The sequence below is a fragment of the Montipora capricornis genome, chromosome 5 (assembly GCF_036669925.1).
Source record: "Montipora capricornis isolate CH-2021 chromosome 5, ASM3666992v2, whole genome shotgun sequence".
Classification (NCBI taxonomy): domain Eukaryota; kingdom Metazoa; phylum Cnidaria; class Anthozoa; order Scleractinia; family Acroporidae; genus Montipora; species Montipora capricornis.
Window position 1 is genome coordinate 10,591,851 of NC_090887.1, and position 19,357 is coordinate 10,611,207.

At 40.0% G+C, this 19,357-nt stretch overlaps 1 protein-coding gene across 6 annotated transcripts in view; it reads right to left on the reverse strand.

Annotated features, from left to right (window-relative positions):
• The window catches only part of LOC138049422 (serine/threonine-protein kinase MRCK alpha-like), a 61,458-nt gene that overhangs the window by 25,192 nt on the left and 16,909 nt on the right, over window positions 1-19,357 (reverse strand). For all 6 annotated transcript variants that reach the window (XM_068895689.1, XM_068895687.1, XM_068895686.1 and 3 more), the window contains exons 15-41: window positions 17,805-17,927; window positions 17,213-17,296; window positions 16,898-16,971; window positions 16,184-16,358; window positions 15,886-15,953; window positions 15,598-15,669; window positions 14,977-15,015; window positions 14,753-14,826; window positions 13,685-13,769; window positions 12,688-12,744; window positions 12,509-12,552; window positions 11,909-12,014; window positions 11,018-11,142; window positions 9,527-9,632; window positions 8,106-8,260; window positions 7,162-7,262; window positions 6,409-6,473; window positions 6,034-6,117; window positions 5,888-5,944; window positions 5,027-5,132; window positions 4,412-4,483; window positions 4,200-4,267; window positions 3,755-3,894; window positions 2,762-2,843; window positions 1,913-2,056; window positions 1,116-1,251; window positions 261-341 (exon numbers count right to left, since the gene is read on the reverse strand). In XM_068895689.1, coding sequence (XP_068751790.1) covers window positions 261-341; window positions 1,116-1,251; window positions 1,913-2,056; window positions 2,762-2,843; window positions 3,755-3,894; window positions 4,200-4,267; window positions 4,412-4,483; window positions 5,027-5,132; window positions 5,888-5,944; window positions 6,034-6,117; window positions 6,409-6,473; window positions 7,162-7,262; window positions 8,106-8,260; window positions 9,527-9,632; window positions 11,018-11,142; window positions 11,909-12,014; window positions 12,509-12,552; window positions 12,688-12,744; window positions 13,685-13,769; window positions 14,753-14,826; window positions 14,977-15,015; window positions 15,598-15,669; window positions 15,886-15,953; window positions 16,184-16,358; window positions 16,898-16,971; window positions 17,213-17,296; window positions 17,805-17,927 — 2,523 coding nt within the window. The remainder of the gene's footprint in view (window positions 1-260; window positions 342-1,115; window positions 1,252-1,912; window positions 2,057-2,761; window positions 2,844-3,754; window positions 3,895-4,199; window positions 4,268-4,411; window positions 4,484-5,026; window positions 5,133-5,887; window positions 5,945-6,033; window positions 6,118-6,408; window positions 6,474-7,161; window positions 7,263-8,105; window positions 8,261-9,526; window positions 9,633-11,017; window positions 11,143-11,908; window positions 12,015-12,508; window positions 12,553-12,687; window positions 12,745-13,684; window positions 13,770-14,752; window positions 14,827-14,976; window positions 15,016-15,597; window positions 15,670-15,885; window positions 15,954-16,183; window positions 16,359-16,897; window positions 16,972-17,212; window positions 17,297-17,804; window positions 17,928-19,357) is intronic.

Consider the following 19,357-nt stretch of genomic DNA (forward strand, 5'->3'; position numbering starts at 1 on the left):
TGTTGTGTTCTTGGGAAAGACACTTAACTCTCACGGTGCCTCTCTCCACCCAGGTGCATAAATGGGTACCGGCCAAAATGCTGGGGTAACCCCTGCGATGGACTAGCATCCCATCCAAGGGGGAGTAGAAATACTCCTAGTCGCTTCATGCTACGGAAACCGGAGATAAGCGCCGGCCTGATGGGCCTTTCAGGCTCGTAACAAAGAGTTTACATTTTTTTTGTTGAATCAAAGCCAGCATTAGTTTGAAGACAAATCACCTGAAATGAGGACAAGCAGTTGTTCATCTGGCAACATTTCGATCTGTGAGACCTTTTTGTTGTCACCAATGCGAGACGTGCCTAAAAAAAAGGAACAATAACATAAATCACTGTACAGGAACCTATGCTTGTCAAGCTCAGCCTTTAAGAGATTCTAATGGAGAATAAAAACATATTTCGGTCATTACATCGGCTTTTCCTTTTTGAATCAGATAAAGAGCCTGTCTCGTGCATTTCACCTAACAAAGTAGTTCTGCATAAGACAGTAGAAACTCTAAGAAACCCCTGGCGCACCCTGTAGTCTCCGGTAATTAAGTGATTAGAGAATGTTGATGGAAGATGATGTAATGGGTCCGTGAGAAAGGAGATAAGCTCGATCGTTGCTTGGCAACGTGTGAAAGAGTCCTAGGTAGGAATTGAACCTACGACCTCCATAACACCACTCGGATACTCAACCCATTGAGGTACTGGAACTCACTGGAGAGCTGGGTCGCTTATCAAGGTCCTGAATCGACAATGTGTCCCACTGGTCTGCAGGCTCTACAAAGTCATGCGCCTCAGTTTATACAAATACATAATACGATAGAAAGGCGTAATGCGCCCGTGAGTAGGATAGAATACACGTTGCCAACACGTTGCTTGGCAACGTGCGAAAGGACAAATGAACAATCAGAGTCCTAGGAAGGAATCGAACCTACGACCTCCTTGACAACGGTCGGATGATCCACCAATTGAAGGCCAGCTTGCTGGCCCAGGGAATTTGATCAGCGGGCTCGAAAATGCCATGCGCCTCACAGTACCCTAAAGCGTCTTTGCGATGTTTGAAATGGAAGAAAATAACGAGGATAAACTCACTTTCTTTCATAAGTTCAATGCAGAATAAGCCGTCTTCAGTTCCTAGGCACACTCTGTCAGTATCGATGATTGTCGCACAAAGCGCTTGCTTGATCTGGACATTGGATTCAATCACTTCTTTGGCTTGGTAGATTTGCTGTTTGTAGCGGAAAAGTAGCAAAAATGAGCCAGTTTTTCAATAGCCCCGCCAACAAACCGAACTCAAAATCCAAACAAATTGGAAATGACACACGGCTTCTTGATTAACGGGTCGGATCACAAGCTAACTACTCAATTCAAGGGAACCTTTACTCCTACTTAAGAATAATATGAAAACCAGAGTAAATAATGTTTCCATTTATTTATTTATTTTGGGATTTTTTTCACAAAAAGTGTTTGTACCAGAGAAAAAATGAGTTATACAACCGCTCATTTTCACATTTTAATTTTCCGGGCGTCACCAAATGCAGCAATCATTGGTGCAATTTCGGAACACGAACTTCAATAGAATGGTTTTCAATTGAGTGTAGAAAGTAATTAATAAATCGCTTTGGTTTTGCATTACTTCACTCAGTGATTGGTTCTAAGTTCTCGCGCCACTTTTTCAACCAATCAGAAGTTAAACCAAAACCAATCGTGGCTAGCGCGTGCACATTTTCCCGCGCTTTGTGTCGGCTACGTGTAATTACTTCGAGTTTTGATTGGTTTACCGGATTGTCTCCGTCCTTTTTGATTGGCCAAAGTAATTACTTTGGTTTTGGTTTTACGACACCCAACTGAAAATCGCTCTAACATGAACTTAATCACTCGCGACTTACAGTCTTAGACAAATTGTCATTCTTCTTCAGCACTCTGTGAAGCTCTTGCAAGGCGCTCACCCATCGCACGCGGTCATTCTCGCTGTCTGTGAGTATTAGCTGTGTCAGCGATTCTCCGGGTGGAGTCATCTGCGATGCTGTGACCTACCAAGTGGTAAATAAAACTAGTATCAGAGCATAAGATTTAAAGACGCTGATTATTGTTGATCACCCTTTCACATTAAAGTCCGAGATTTAAGTGTTCCAATAAAGTAAATGTGGGTCTGGATGAAGCGTGCCATCTTTTTTTTTCCCTAAAGCTTATTGCTTACGCTGTCAATTCAAGTAGGCGATGGCAACGATGCGGCTCAAAAAACAAGAGAAAATTTGACGTTGTCTGCGCGCGTTTTCCAAAAAACCTCAACGGCGATTTAGAACAGACGGTACGATCTTTGTACATGCATAGGATTTACAAACGCACAACTGGTGAACGTCTGCCTCTTCTTTACACGACACGATGTGAGGTGAGGTCGTGGCGTAAGGCTAGTTGCATCCGAGAATCGTAAGTGGAAATCCTACAGTCTAAAGGGCCCTTATACGATTTTGTCATTCAATGTAGCAGTTTCACAAAGTTCATGAACGGGAAAACTTGCACTGAATGTTCAGAGCCACTATTTTACTCATAAAATGCAAGTGTCTGGTAAGGTATCTGCATGTCAAGGACCTTAAGATTCCTGATAACTGTCTCAACTCGACGAACGCTTCAATATCGGCCAACCAAAATCCTTGTTTTTCTCCAGTACTCTTCCAGAAAAACAACATACAACGGTCTCAGTGATCACTGTGATAACAAAGGACCGACAAACTTACTCTAAAGATACACTTTAATTCTTTCCTATTAGCATGAATTACATCTGCAGCTAGTACACTGCTGACTGAGAACTCTTCATCTCTGATAAAACATGAAGGAAAAAAGCAATTGTTAGGTTTAACATAAGCTTAACCCACACCACTGCATTGTACTGAGACATCCGCTGCTTAAAGCCTGGTTAGTGCTAACCGTTGGTAAAAGGGATCAAAACCTATAAGTTTCCATGGTATTTAACGCTGGTAAACGCCAACCACGCTTCAAGCAACCCGGCAGAGAAATGCAAGTAATTGGCTATTTCCGAGTTCAGGTCTGCCTCCTCTTCAAAGCGAGTCTAAGTGCGAAGTTTTTCTTATGAAAATTAGTTTTGATTCATATGCGAAGTGGAACTAATTACCAACACAAAAACTTCGCACGTAGACTCGCTTCGAAGAGAAGGCAGACGTGAACTCGGAAAAATGGCTATTAGATGCTCCAGGACTTCAATAAGCGTCACCAAGTGTCCCCTTACTCTTCTTCATTCGGGTCTTGAAATACAGACAATTAAGGTCACAAAGTGTTCTCCAAATGCTGTTCGCCAAGTAAGGATAAACAGTTATAGCCGTAGGGCCTTTCCAGTCGCGGCTCCTCTTCTCTGGAATACACTTCCTATTCAATTGAAATCTGTACTGAGTTTATATGTTTTCAAGTCTATTTTGAAAACCTTTCTTTTTATAATGTACGTAACATTGTTGATTCATTCAACGCGGAAACATTTCAACCCACAAATGACCAGCTCCCAACATCAGTGGCTTCATGGCTAAGTTGGTTAGAGCGTCACACCGGCATCGCGAAGTCACGGGTTCAAACTCCGTTGAAGTACTGAATCAAATCAAAGAAGTGTCTTTGATTTTTGGCAAAACACAAATGTCACTCTGACGTTTGCCGTAAACGCACGATGCTAAAAACGTCTCCACTGAGAGAAAAGCTATAAAGAAGCCCACTAACAGACTGACCTCATATCAATGACTTGAGTTGCTGATTGAGAGATTTGTGGAGGTTTATCCCCAGTGACATCAAACAGAAATAGTTTGAAATCACAGACGACTGCAAACTGTCGAAGCCAGCCTTTTTTAATGCCGCCGGGTTTAGGAATCTGAAAAGAATCGACAATCGAAAAGATCAGAAATCCATTTTTTGTAAACTCTCGTTGTTTACAAGCTTAAGGTGAACAACGTTTAAATATCTCATTGTCTCCGTTTCGAGTTGTGCCGGAGTCGATTTCATTTCAATTTAGATTTGTAGAATTCACAATGCGCACGCGCCACACTAAAATTTCCTTCCCTGCAAGCTTGCGGAGATGAATTTGTCGTTGACAACTCGGGCATAATCGGAAAATTCCGCGTGCCCCAGAAGGTAACCGACGACCTAGATCGGATGACGATGATGAATTCCGTTTACCTTCACGATTCCTTCAATAGCTGTGCCTTTACCAGTCTCAGGGTCGATTCCAAGTGGTCTTCTGTTCACTAAAATAAAATTCTTAAAGTTAAATTTTATTTGAATAAGTTTCAAATGTTCTTTTTTTATGACAATCGATGAGAGATTGTGCTTGACATTTAAGCGCGACAAGGCTACCCATTGTTTCAATACGCAAGTGGATGTAGACCTACTTTGACCGTGAGGTATTGGACAGACCAGTGGAGCTTGATCCGTACAAGTCACGTGACAAGCGTACTGACACACTGAAAGAAAAAAAAACAATCAATACATCACACAAAAAAACGAAAAACACAACCAATATAAACTTACTTTTGGGAAAACGGGACCATTTAATCTCAACGATAAACGCGAGGCTAAATCCCCGTCCTCAAGTATCCCGACATTTTCAAAAAGAGAGATTTTCCCTTCGTTTTTGCCTTCCGTCCAGACCAACACGGCAAAGATTTTTGAAAACGGAGGGTTTCGAATACGATGACATCAGAGGCTCGTGATACCACGGAAAGCACACGCATACTCTATTGGTGGAGGTTAACATTTTCGAATCGTTTTCGCGTATTGGTGTGAACGGGCAAATACGATTCGAATACGCAAGGAGGGGACGCAGATTTTTTTTATATACGGAGGAAAGATTCTTTGGTTTCGAAAATATCCGGATACGTGTGAACGGTCCGAAAACGCTCTCGAGGCTCTTCTTTTCGCACTTGATGACGTGCAGTTTTCCCTCAAATCACGACATTTACCTTTGATACAATACAATTAAGACAACTTAAATACGAAAAACTTACCTTCGCATATCGAGCCTTGCCTCAACAAACCAATCATGAGCGAAGTACACTGGCTACACTTCGTAGGCGTGGTGAACGTCCTGACGGAGAATTTGTGTACACGGGGCTGGAAGAAAAAAACACATCAGTCAGCTGTTGCACAGTATAATTCCGGAGATGATACTTGCATTATGTCCATGATTGCAAGTAGAGAAACGCACACTCAATTTTGAAAATGAAAGGGAGTGCTAGGTGAAACTAAGCGTCTGCTACGTATTTATGACAACAAAGTCAACGTTAGCGTCCGTGTTATTTTCAAGTTAGGATTTAAAACGTTTAAAATGCACCAAGCGCAATGGACTAGTTCTTACGGTTAGAGGGGTCGAAGTTATTCCACAGATCCATAGTGTGTTAGTTTTTCCAAAATAGACTGGGAACGAGTTTGAGGTAAAAGCGAAGAATTCCACCAACGCATACAAGAATGATTTACACCTGCCAGTTGCCACACTAGAAATGAACCATTTCCAGAAAAAACGCGTCTACAAGTCTGTATTCACAACCTCTTCAAACACCCTCGTTTTCCGTGACATTTTAAGACGTGACCGTTTTAGCAGGAAGAAAAGTCTGAGTAAAAGATCCAGCCCCCCCCCCCCCCCAAAAAAAAAATAGCCTGGCTGTATTTTTGCTTGTGTGGACTCTTTCGCTCAGAAGTCCTTCAACCTAATACAGCCAGGTCGACCAGATGCTGACAGAGACCCCAACACCGGAAATTCCATCCCCTACTCTTCGCGAACAGTTTGAGGGTCCACGTTGTTAATTAATGCCTTGTTGTTAATCGGGCCTTTGTGTTAAAAAGGCTAACCAGAACTTAGAACTACTCACCTGAGGTGGCGCAATTGAGGTGGTCGAAGTGAAAGAAGCCGACCTAACGGATACAGTCTGGTGGAAAAGAACACACACAAAAAAAATCAAATAAACGAAGTCACGCTAAAATGATTCACTATAAAATAAGGTTTAACAAGACTTACGTCACTCCCGTCTGAAGGTGGAGGAGGAGTGGATGGTGCTACGGTGGCTACTGGTCTCTCATCAGCAACCTGATTTTCAGATTCCTGCCAAACAAGAGAACAAAAGAATAATTGACATGGGAATCTATCATTTTGCCGGGTTGGAAAACCAACACGTACTTCGAAGGGCGCGGCAAATGAAAGGAGAACATTTATTCTGAATGGTAGGACACAGGCCACCGACTATTAGAGCGGCTAAAAACACCGAACGGTAGGACACAGGAATACCAACTTGCGCTTGGTTGGGGTACATAACAGTAACTGGTTTGTCTGGAGATGCACAGGACTGCCTTATTAGATCAACCCCGTTTGCTGTCTTTGTCAGACATTTGTTACCTCTGAACGCCCCTCCAGTCTTGAATCCCTTGAAGATTCTTTCATAAACAAGAACGGGAATGCAGCTGCAACAGTAAAACAAATAATCAATAAGTGAACAGTGTTTACTTGAGGTATTAAAAAAACATACACAGTCCAAGAATTCCAGAATTTAGGTATGTCAACGAATTAAAACATACTTGAAGGCATTTAATCTTCACAACAAGTATAGAGACCACTGATTATTCGTAAATTACAAAACGGCAAAATCGACTCTGAAGATGCATTCATGTTGTTACAGACACTGCTGGTTCACGTAGCAGCTCTTGCAAGGTTCGATGTGATTGGCATGCTCTCCAAACAAAACTAAACACCATTCAAAAGAAGTACAAGCTTGCGATAGCTACTCTTCGACCCACATTTTCAAAAGCGAAATTTCGGCGAGGGCTCGTCGAAATTTCGCCTTTGAAAATGTGGGCCATTGTCGAACGTGTCTGAACGCTTACATTTGACCCACGTTCGAGCTAGCAAAGAGGCATGGGTACTTTCCGAAGATGACGTCACAAACGGCTTCGCACCAAAAGGAAAGAAATGTGAACAGAATCGAGCATCGAATTTGCTCCGCAGTGAAACAAACAAATGCTAGTTTGATCAACTAAACGAATATTGTGCGGACAAGCAGAAAAAGAGCGACACACTCTATGTATCATGGCATTGAGATTTAATATAGGGACAGACAATATTTTGAAAATATAGGAAATTTATCAAACGTACTTCCAGATTTGCCACCAACTCTCCACTGCTCGATTTCGGCCTTGAGTTGTTTCACTTCTTCACGAAGGGCATCGCACTGGGCTTCAGATTCTCCCAATTTTCTAAAGCACGAGACAAAAAACACAACCTTCCATCTTTCTGAATCAAGTGCGTAAAACCAGAAGATCACGACCTTGAAGCGCGTAACTTGCAACTATTTTCCTTTGAACAAAGCTGGGGATTTCAGTACACCAATTCTATGCCCAAATATGCCCAGCTCTGAACCAGAGATAACCGCTTCAAGCTCATATGCTTCTAGTGAAACTTAATTTAATTTTAATTCATTAGTTATGAGCAGACTGAAGAAATAAGCGATGATCCTATTGGAGTTTTCAGCTCCCTAACAAGCACGGATGACGACGGCGGCTACAAGAAGGACTAATAAAACTACAACTTTGGTAACAATAAAATATTCTAATAATTTTGCCACCATTCCAAGTCTGGCGTTCGTCAAAAAGGGAAATGTGCGCCAACTTTCCCAGTTGAAAATGGTATGGACGACGTGGATAACTGAACAGAAAACTGACAATTTATCGTAACATGATCAGGTCCTCCTACGATAAATTGTCAGGTCGACAAAGGCAAAAAAAATACACAAAATGTGCAATGCACATGCAGATTTCCAGAACTCTAACAAAGTGAATTTCTTCAAGCAGATTATATGCTTTAGTACAAAATGCTCTTGGGCTAGCCAAAATTAAGATGACTTGGAATACGACTTTGTCGAGACCCAGCAAAACTCCAGATTGACTAATCGCCTTAAACTGCCAAGTGCAGGGGAAATCCTGCAACATAGCCCGTTCTACTTCCACTGAAGAAACCGATTGGTTGTTTAAATGATTTCTTCTCCAGTTTCTCATAAAGGGAAAATTACATTCTGCATCGTTTACCTTAAGGTTTGTTACCTTTCGTTTGCAACATTCGCAGCTTTAATTTTATTCATTTCTTCGACCATCTGCTGTTTGGCTGCAATTTCGGCCTGCAGATTGGCCTGCAGGGTGATTTTTTCTTGTTTGTCGACCTTCTGTGATCTTCTCATCTGCCACTGATTTTTCTCGCCCTGTAAAGCAAAAAACAAGAAAGTCAACAACCAAAGGGAGTAAAAAAGTTAACCTTTCTCTGTCTGTTTGGGGGTGCAGGGCTGGCATAGTAATGACAGCACTCGCTTCCCACCAATAAATATACAACACATTGCAACAATACCCATAAATGGTCATAGCGCGCTCAATATTCATCGCGCGTATTCAACAGATATCCTGCGATATACGTAATTTTGTGTCGCGGAGGCCTCGTCCTCCAAGTATCAGGCGATATTCCGCGCGATTTCGAAGGATAATTGTTAAATAAACTGCACTTGCTCTATCATCTGAGCTGTTCAGCCATCTGGGAGGGGTCCCTTTGCAAGTTCGAATTCAACATCTTGAGGTAGGTTATGTACTACAGCAGTTTTTAAATGACTGTCGAAATCAATTACGCGAATGCAATTGCTACGCTTGGTGATTGGTTTAAAAATCCCGTGCCAGTTTATCAACCAATGAGAAGGAAAACCAAAACCAATCGCGACTTGCACGTGCAATTTTTTTCCCGAGCTTTGAGCAAGTTACACGGAATTACTAGGAATTTGGTTTGGTTCATTGCACTGTTCACACCTGCTGTGATTCGTCGAAGAAATTACTCTGGTATTTGTTTTACGACATTCAATTGAAACCGTTCTAGAGAATAATTATATGAACTTTGAACTGTTTTATATAACGTCTTATCACATACGGAGCAAAATTACTGAATGCTGATTGGCTGAGACCGAGGGCATTTTTCGTTTATCACGAGGGCACTTTTGTGGTAATCAAGAGGGCATCATTACTTGATCCTGTTGGTTAGCAGTTAGTTATCCAGAGAAAGCGAAGTTATAGGAGAACTTCCTTCCAGATTAAACCACTTTTTTGTCCACAAATAAAATACATTTTAAACGCTATTTCTGTTGACAGCAACACTTTATTGAATTAAACTTTAACCGAATGAGCGGGTGTTAATTGTCATTTGTCGCGGCACCGAACGGGCTTCCCTCACTAATTTTGCCCTTTATGTGATAAACATGTAATCGCAATATGCCCTCGTGCAATTAAGGATTAATTTCACTTGCATTTTCAAAGTTTTCCAAATTGCCTTCGTCGCTTTGCGACTCCGGCAATTATGTGAAAACTTTGAAAATACGCGTGAAATTAATCCTTAATTGTCCTCGTGCCAGAGCGATTACGTATACTAACTGTACTCCTCAAACTGAAAACACTGTGGAATCATAAAACGGCAGTTGGAAAACGAAACATACCCGTGGTATTGTAGCATATCCAGAGGATTTAAGACCTTCCAGCTCTTCCGTCATTTTACTTGCTAAAGCCTGCAGATATCCTCTGGCTTCCTTCTCGTCGGTAACCCTGGAGAACAAACAGAGAACAAAACCACGTTACTTGTTTGTGCTTAAAGTAAGGTTGCATGTAAGCAACACGGAGTGTCTTCTTGCCTTAACTTCACCAATTCTCATCTAGAGCGAACGGTTCCGAAATCCCGAAGTTACTACGAAAACCATCGATCTGTGGATTGGGCCCGGATTACCAAGTCAATGCCCCAACCACTTTCGTTAAACATTTTGATCAAATTCCTTTCCCACGGAGGTGTTCAGGAACGACCGCAAAGATGGAAAAATACGTTTTCAAAATTTAACTCTGTTTTCTTTGGCAATCGTAGCAAAACTTCCCACGAAGAAACCTGTGGTGAAGTCCCCCCCTTTTCCGATAATGTCTTGTATAATCTTCCTTCTCAATTCTTCTCCGAGAGCTTTCCATGATTATACAGCCTTCCACATGCGCTCACTTCTGCCATGGCAACGAACACAACACCTCTCAAGAATGTGAACTATTTACAAGCGAAAGTGGGCGGGGCAGAGACACGTCAATTTCCGCCCATTCCACAGATCTGTGGTTTTCGCAGTAAAATGAAAACATGAGCGGTAATGTTAACTCGAAAATGCAATAACTAAGTTGCCCCTTAGAATTGAATCGTGCCGTGTATCAAAATTGAGCATTCCTTTAATTTGTTATAAAACAAAGGTGTGGACAACCCAGCCAGCTTGGCACCCATTGCACTGGTGCTTCAGAACTCAAAGACACCACTGTAGCTATGAAAAGCAGCAACATTACCGAGTCTATTATTTTAAATACTGGATACACCACGTTAAAAGGGCTATGTCACCCACAATGCAAAGTCGAATGAAACATTGCAACAACCACTTAAAACTGCTGAACAACATAAAAGAAATGCAAAAGGAAAGAGAAGAATGGACGGCCACAAATAGATACGATTGAAACGGACTGCATTTGGGTAATCTCGAAAAAAGTCAGCCCGACGTTTTTCAGTATAGAAAATCGCCGAGATAAAGGTTGTTTTTGCTCAGAATTATTTGTTTTTGATGTACCGATAATTTTATCAGTAAAGGTTTTTCACATTTCCAGTCCCCTAAACACCCTGAAATCCCTTTAATTTAAGGATAAATGAAGTATCTAGGTTGAGTTAAGCTTAGACCGCTGACCTAAAGAGTGACAAGGACTAGTAAACTTGTTGTGTAGACTGCTGGGTTTGTAGTTGTTCACTTTGTGCCTTGCATTTGAGAGCAAATAAAGACTCCTTTCAGTTAATTCCCAATCTGGAGGACAAAACAATAAGATTGTTTTGCATTTGAAAGGTCTGTTTCTCTCAGGGGACAGAACAACCATTGCTTTGTCCTCCAGATTGGGAATTACTGGAATGGGTCTACAGCACAAACCATTGGATAATTTCAGCAATTTGCGCCTCCCAATGAGCTACTGCATCTTTCTTTTCATTGCTATCTCGCATTTCCTCTTCAAGTCTTCTTTGAGCAGCAGTGGTGCGGTCTAATGTTGTTGTCATCTACAATGAAACAGCAACGCCTTTCTTTAAAACAAATTGTTCATCTTTTTGGCATTTTCTTAACATATCGACAAACGAAACCACAAGGCTTTTTAATGAAACCAACAAATCGGCTATTCAAGTCTTTCTTTTTTTTTTTTCATCTTTCACCAAATACATTGTTGGGCCACAAAGGAGAATTTAAATAAAAAAAATTGACGCTTTTCCCTGTAAAAATATATTATTTTTCAATCTACATACCTATGAAAATATAGTTTGCTGTTTTTTCTTTATAATTGTTAAGTAGGTCGCATTTTAAATCAGCGAAACTAGACACATGAGAAGGACGGATTCAGGAATTGGTCTCTCCTCAAAGCAAGTCACGAACTACTTTACAACGCACTTGATGTTAATGGTAATGAATCCGATCCTATCAACGCACCGGCCAACTTGTCGGCCAAGAGGCAGCCAACAGTCGGTTGACTGTCGCACAGATGGGATCGGATTCGTTACCTTAGCCCACTTTGAAATGTCAACCCTGAAATAGACTCATGGATCTCACGGTCTGTTTCGTTCATCGGATTCGTTACCTTAGCCCACTTTAAAATGTCAACCCTGAAATAGACTCATGGATCTCACGGTCTGTTTCGTTCATTGAACGAGACAATGTGGGGGCTAACATTAATTATGAAATGATATCGAAATTTAACTTTAGCAAAAGAAAATATTTTCGTGCAGATGGATTTCTAAGATCATTGTGTCGATGTGATGAGTCCAAAGGAGTCACCTTGTCAACTTCAGCTTGAAGTTTTTTATTCTCCTCTTCTAGTATACTCCGGTTTCGCTCACTTTTCCTCTTCAGTTCATCAACAGCTTCCTGGTGCTCTCGATGGCTGCAATCAAAGTAGAAAGTGATCTGACATCGCTACCCAGAATATATCTTTGCCCTAAATAAGTCACCTTTTCAGTGAAATGGTTAATTTTGAACTTGTGAACATATTATTTTCAAGAAGAACCTTCAGATCTTCTGACTATTACATTAACGTGAACAACATTCCCTAGAATGCCAACCCTAATTAGATGCACGCAGATTTCAATAAGCGTCACGAAGTGTCCCCTTGCTCTTCTAGCCAACTTCAACATCACTTGTGTCTCAGAATACAGACAATTTATGTCACAAAGTGTCCCCCAAATGCTGCTCTTTAAGTGAAGATTAACTGCTGCATTTACCCAAAGCTAAAAATAACGCTAACCTTAACCCTTACCTTATTGCTGAAAATAGGTAGCAAATGCTTAGACTTAAAGGGACACTTTGTGTTGGATGTCAAAATTGGGCGTGCATCTAATTAGGGTCAAACCTGGACATAAGTGTATTGTCTCACATTACCTGTCCATCCTTGCTTCGTTGACTTTGGTTGTTAATGCTGCAACCTGGGAAGTGTGATAAGTAGAACATCACTGAAGCTAAATGCTGCATCACTTCATTTATTACTTGATGATTTTCTCAAACCCAAAGAAAAAGATGCAGAAACGTGAAAATGGTGTTGAAGTAAAAAGAGATCTCACCTCATTCTTTAAGGCTGTTCTACCAGACTCCACATCAAGCAGCTTCTCAGTTAATTCCTGGTAAAAAGATGATATTTTATTACTTATGTTTACCCAGACGAACCCACATGTTATACTTACTGAAAATGACGAACGGCTCGGCAACATCTTCTCTAAGTTTCAAAAAAGTCCATTTTGCCATGCCACTTGTTTGTCAACTACATGTACAAAATCGTTATGAACCTCGTAATCCTAAAATTACTAACATGTACACGTATATGTATCATCTAAACAAATCTTCACTTATTATTCTCTCAAGTTGCCCCAAACGTATTTTGTTGTTTTCAAAATATGCCACAGTTTGCTCCATAACCCATAACCCAGCAATTAAGGGAATGGGTGTACCAGGTTGATGTCACAAAGTAATTTGCATCACTGTTTCAAAGAACTATTCCAATAATTAATAAAGAATGCTGTAACATCAGCCAGTATTAAGTCCAAGTGCTCTTTTCCCCGAATCGGTTGTTCTAATAATTTATTAGAACTGTCTTTTTTTTCACTTCTTGGGTACCTCTAAAACAGGAGCTTTGAGGGGAAAGGTGTAACAAAAAATGCAGCATGTGGAGAGAATATGAAGGTTATGGAATAGTTTTTTTTTAAAGGTGATACCAACTTTAAACACTACTTATTGCTACAGATTTGTCTCATACAGCAGTTTTCAAATGACTGTCGCAAGTAATTATGCGATTGCAATTGCTAAGCTTAGTGATCGGTTTAAAAATCTCGTGCCACTTTATCAACTAATGAGAAGAAAAAACAAAACCAATCGCGACTTGCACGCGCAATTTTTCCCGCGCTTTGAGCAAGTTACATGGAATTGCTACGAATTTGGATTGGTTCACTGCACTGTTTGCACCCGCTGTGATTGGTCGAAGAACTCACTTTGGTATTTGTTTTAAGACTCTCAATTGAAAACCGCAATATACACATGCACCAGTTTAGTCGCTTCAAAACTTACCTTGACCTCGCTTGAATGCTTTTGTTGTTCCTGGGAAGCAGATTCCTCAAATTCTAGTTTGAGTTTCTCTATTTCTGCTTTCAGTCTGCAAACAATGCAATGGCAAAATTATCACCAGTCACTACTGGGCACTACTGTCTGCAATCATTTCCATCCTTCCTTTCCAAGAAGACTGGAAAGTCTAACTATTTTCATATGGCATTACTATCTGGGGCAGAAATTTCTCCTTCGATAATACCTGTATTTTGAAGAATGTACAGTACATGCAAGTGTTGATTCAGACTTGTAAAGATTTGAACCTGCATAGTACTGTAGCTTAGTTTAGTTTATCTGAGTTCCACCATCCAGATGTTGAGGGAAGCAAAAGAAAGCAAAGCTGTACTTATTGAAAAATGTTCCCTTTAAGAGGGCATAATTTTATGCCCTACTCAGAGCATATGCCGTGTGCCGTCTTGAAAGTCCCAAGAGTTCAAGAAAAAGAGTTGACTTGTGAGATTAGCCTATGGTTTATGGTCCTTACAAGAGAGGACTTAACAGTCAAACCATTTGGAGATGAAATTACAAAGGCAGCACTTTCTCCAAGACTGCTGCCTAATGGTTACCAGATCGCCTGGGGCGCCTAATTTGAGAGTGCGGGCGACCAAATTTCTGAACAAGTAGCCGGAACAGGCGCCTTACTTGATTCATCCTCACTTTCTTGTAAATTTGATCCCAGCTGGAATTAATTGATTCTGGGCTCTTGAAAAAATGACTCGGGCTACTAACTTTAAATGTTGGAAGCCCGAAAGGCTCCCAGAAGATTTTCTTAGGCAGCAGCCTTGATTCTCCTAAAATGTTTTAAGACCATGAGGATGGTCCGGCCAGGAATCAAACCCTGCATATTAGTCCAATCCTAAACCAATGGAGCCAATAGGCTGGCTGCTAATCTACCTGGGTGGAGTGGTGCTTTTCACTGACCCTCTCCCCAATGGGGGTGCAATGGAGCCAAAGAGAATTTAAATGTTTGCAAAGATTAGGAAAAACCCAAACCCAAATTAATTAGGGTTCAGAAGGATAAGAAGGCAACACCTTGTGATTTCTTGTTGCTGTTCCTCTGCTGTTGTGTCTGTCGCAAATGGTCTTCCTAGACTTCTTTGTTTAGCCTATAGTATAACAAAAAACATGCACATGAGCATCGCCATGACAACAAGAAAATTTTCCTTCACAATACCCACAAGACTGCAAGCTGAATCACAATCTGGGAACTTAAAAGCATGTATTTACATACATGTTTGTACACTTTGGTTAAATACCTTTAAGTACTCAATTTCTTCTTCAAGCTGTTTGGCATACTGAAACAAAGTAAATGAAAGAGGAACTCAGTCAACAGTTAACAGGGAGGGCAACACAACCGTCACTTCAAACTATGCATTTAAACTATCCTAAGTATTTCACGATGATTTCACCGTGTTTACATGTATGTTGTACAGGTGCAATTAAGGGCAAAGTATCCTATAACCAGACTGGTATGAACGGATTTGAAGAAAAGAGTGAGAGGGAAAGATTCACTGTTGTTTGTCCACGTTCTCATCAAAACCTCAAAATTGGTCATTTCAAGTTGTTGTTTTGATGAGTGCGGGAGTGAAATGTACAAAAATGTGTGCTACACATCAATGCAGCACGATCATTTACCTTCTTTTAACCATTAATATTACTGCTTTTAGGCATTGTAATTGCCATGGTAATCGTCATTTCTTAAACTCCCTATTAACTTGTTGGGAAATCCAATGTGAATATAATTACAGTAAATTCACAATGAAGTGGCCTTTTGACTCAAGCACTGTTACAGTAGTATTTGAGGGAGGTCCCAGCTGCAGCGTAGCAGAGAATCTGTACAATATGTTGCATTCTAGAGTAAACGTAAGGGTATGTACCTGGTCACTTCTTGCTCGAAGTTTCCTTTCCTTGTTTGCTTCAGCAGACATTTCCTCTACCTGAGCAGTCACCTAAACACAAATAACATGCAGCTGTAAAACCCCATCGCTAACCTTTTGCGCCAACTCTGCTCCCCACAATAAAGATGGCAATGCTCCCTTTCAAGTACATGTAAATTTGTATCACTTGCGGCTTCATTACAAGACTTGACATTATTAAGGGAGTTTTAATTTCATTGGATGATAACACGAATTCAGAATATCATCACAGCAATTTAGATAACTCACCTCTCTTTTCTTTCTGTCAGCAGTGCGCACTTCCTGTCTTAGAGCATCAAGCTTCTGCAACGTTGATTCTAGAAGAACAAAACAATACTGAGCAAACAACAGCAAAAAGAAACAAAAATCTCAAAGAATGAGTATATTCAAAGGTAGCTCATCAACGACTAAGGGTTTGCATGAACAGAGGCTACAGCAGTTTTGGTAGCAAGACACATAGAATAAGAATTCATAGTCAAGAATTCAGTGTCTGGTTCCTGAAAATAATTTAAAGCTACAACAAAACTTAAGCACAAATTATTCCTACCCATTTCTTCTTCTTTTTCCCGTAGCATCCTTGAAACCTTGGTTTTCGCTGATCTTATGTCTGCCAGCTTGTCGTTTAATTCACTGAACTCAGCCATGGCAAGTTTTCTTGCGCTATGCGCTTCTTTCAATTCCTTTTGCTGTGAGGCTATTTTTTCATTTGCCTCTTGAAGGACCTGGAATTTTAAAGAGCACCATGATAATGAATACTTCAGAGTTGATAAATATTATCACCACTCATTCACAAATAACTTGAAGAAATAAAGCAAAATTTTCAAATTTTTTACAAGACATGTTTCAACATACTTAGGCCATCTTCAATACATGTCTTGTGAACAATTTTTAAATATTGTTTTATTTCTTCAAGTTATTTCTCATCCGTTGTTATCTAGATCCTTTGGAAGTGTCAACACTCAATGTTAACAAACAAGACGTCATTAAGCTCCACCCATCAATCAATAGTGTTAATTATTATCATCAGTCTAAGAGCAAAGAAGATGTAAGTCCAAAAATCAATCAATCCATCCATAAGCCAGAAAGAACAGTTACTGTGTTTCAGGCAGTTCTCATTGATGTAATAACCAATCGACCTACTGTATCAATTACACAGTAGTCAACCAATCAACACATATTAACTACTGTAACAGTGATAAAGTGCTTCACTCGCACACTCAATTTATCATTCAAGGTAAAATCGTTGAGAAAAAAAGCTTACTCTTTCAATATCATCTTTCTCCATTCTTGACCCTCTGAGTTCTCGGTCCAAGGATCTCATCTTAGAACTCATTTCTGGTAAGGAAAACATGTGCTGATTGAGATGCTGATAGAAGGTTTGCTTTCAGATTAAGACTGCAAAAAATCTTTCCCTTACAATAACAATCATCACTTAAACTTAATTAATTTGATTTCAAGTTCACTGAATAATTCATTACACTGCATCTTGAACCCTTGTGATTGAATCTTGCATGTGTCTCTTCTTACATGCATGGTCCTTGACAGCCTGCAAAATACTGCAAAATTATACTCTAACCTTCATTGGTTGATTCAAGTTCTTTTCGTGATGCCAAAGCATCTTGCAATTCCTTTTCCAAGTCAGCAAACTGTGCTTCGTATTCTGTGAATTAAACACAAAGTGGATGAAGAACTGCATCTGTACATTCCTTCGTTAATTTCTGTTTGAAAGGTTACAAACAATGATTGCCTTATAATTATTATAGTGTTTTTACATGACGTCAGGGCAGCCATGTTGGTGTCCCTAAACAAAGGAACAATGGCCATGTTGGTGTACCCAACTAATCCTCTGGGAATTGAGCTCTGTTATCATGCAAACATTTTCTTTTGTTTCGGTGGAAAGACAAGGTTACTGATCACTTGAGCAAAAACACTATAGAGTCAACTGAAACAACCTACTGTAATGGAAAACACCAACAAGTAAAAATGCTTTAACAAGCAAAATTTCCCCTTCTAATAATAACAAATTATTTTTTTTCCAGTCTTAGTAATGTACCTCAATGTATATGGCAAATGGCCTCTGAGTACAATAACTAGATTTGATTCCATGGGCTATTAGCTAAAAGTCAGGGCAGACCTTGAAATTCAATCACTTTTCCTAATTGGCATACCCATATTTTTTTTCTTCAGTGATGTCATTTCATCTTTCATTCGTTTTACTTCAGTCGAATCCACGTGATTCCCTTTTGGACCATCAACAGAAAGGGCTTGATCTTGTAAGGCTCTTGTAGAATCTGTGAAAGCAAACAACGATCTTTAAAATAACACATTCAAAGCCTTCCAAGGCACAAAGCCATGTCACTTTTCCACATCATTTGCTGCCATTGTCACTTTATTACTAATGCAAACAACTGTCACTGCTGATTTTTTAAAATACCGTAAACACCCGCAGATAAGCCGCACCCAGAATTTAGCAGCTCGAATTTTGGAAAAAAAGTGTTTTTGAAAGAAATCAAAAGAAATCCAAAGTGGAGCCTTTAGAAGTCTTCTTCATCCACTGTTCATTGAACGTACACTGTCTATTAACATTGAAACGGAAAATACTTCAAAGTCTTACCCACAATTTTAGCACTCTAGTTAATATAAAAAATGAACATTGTTTCTACCAACTTTGGCACATTATTGATCTTTTTCTGGTAATTACTGTTGACAGGAATTTCTTCATTCAACACAGTTTTTCCATACAAAAATTTGGTTTTATCAACGAAGTTGTTAATGTAAATTGGCCACCGTACAGAAATTCTAAAAGCTGACGTTTTGAGCATTAGCCCTTCGTAAAGTCAGCTTTTAGAATCTCTGTATGGTGGTCAATTTACATTATCAACTCTGTTGATAAAACCAAATTTTTGTATACTTCTTCCCCTGAGACACTTCAGAACGTTCGTAGCTTAGTAACCAGGCATTAGATCAGATGCAAAGGTAGAAAACTGGACACCGGAAGCAGCCTTTTTCAAATGTTCCCGCAGAGAGGCCACAACCCCGATTTCTAACTACAATTTTTGGAAAAAAGGTGCAACTTATCTGCAGGTATTTACGGCACTTGCACTTGTTTTGACAGAATTCTTTGTCACTTCTCAAGCACTAGTATGTTTGGTGTTTGTTTGGCCACAAAGTACTGTTTACATGTACGTCCACAGATGCGGGTAATTTGATGTATGCCCAAATTTGATATCCAACTCAAACTGGTCTATTCCTTTTGTGTGTTCGCTACCTCTTTCCAATAATAATGTAAGTACATGACATTGTATGAGGGTTGACATTGCTTTTGTGTTAGAATAAATGCTGATTTTTATGTTTTGATAAGCAGAGTTTGAGGAGACGAGTGGTGTTGAATAGGCCATTTAACAGATGTTTGCTCAGTGACCTAGCCTGTGAACGGCTGTGAGGCTGCCAAAGACCTTGTATTGATATGGACCTCACTGCTTTTATCATGTAAATTGTGTTGTTGTAATTCTAATAATTAGTCTACATTAACATTAGAAAAGCGCAAGAGTTTGTATCCAAGAAGGGTCACCAGCAGCCTCACTTTGGGCCAGGTAACAACTGTAAAATGTACACAAAAATTTGGTTTTACCAACGGAGTTGAACATGTAAATTGACCACCATACAGGGATTCTAAAAGTTGACGTTTCAAGCGTTAGCCCTTCGTCAGAGAGAATCAAGA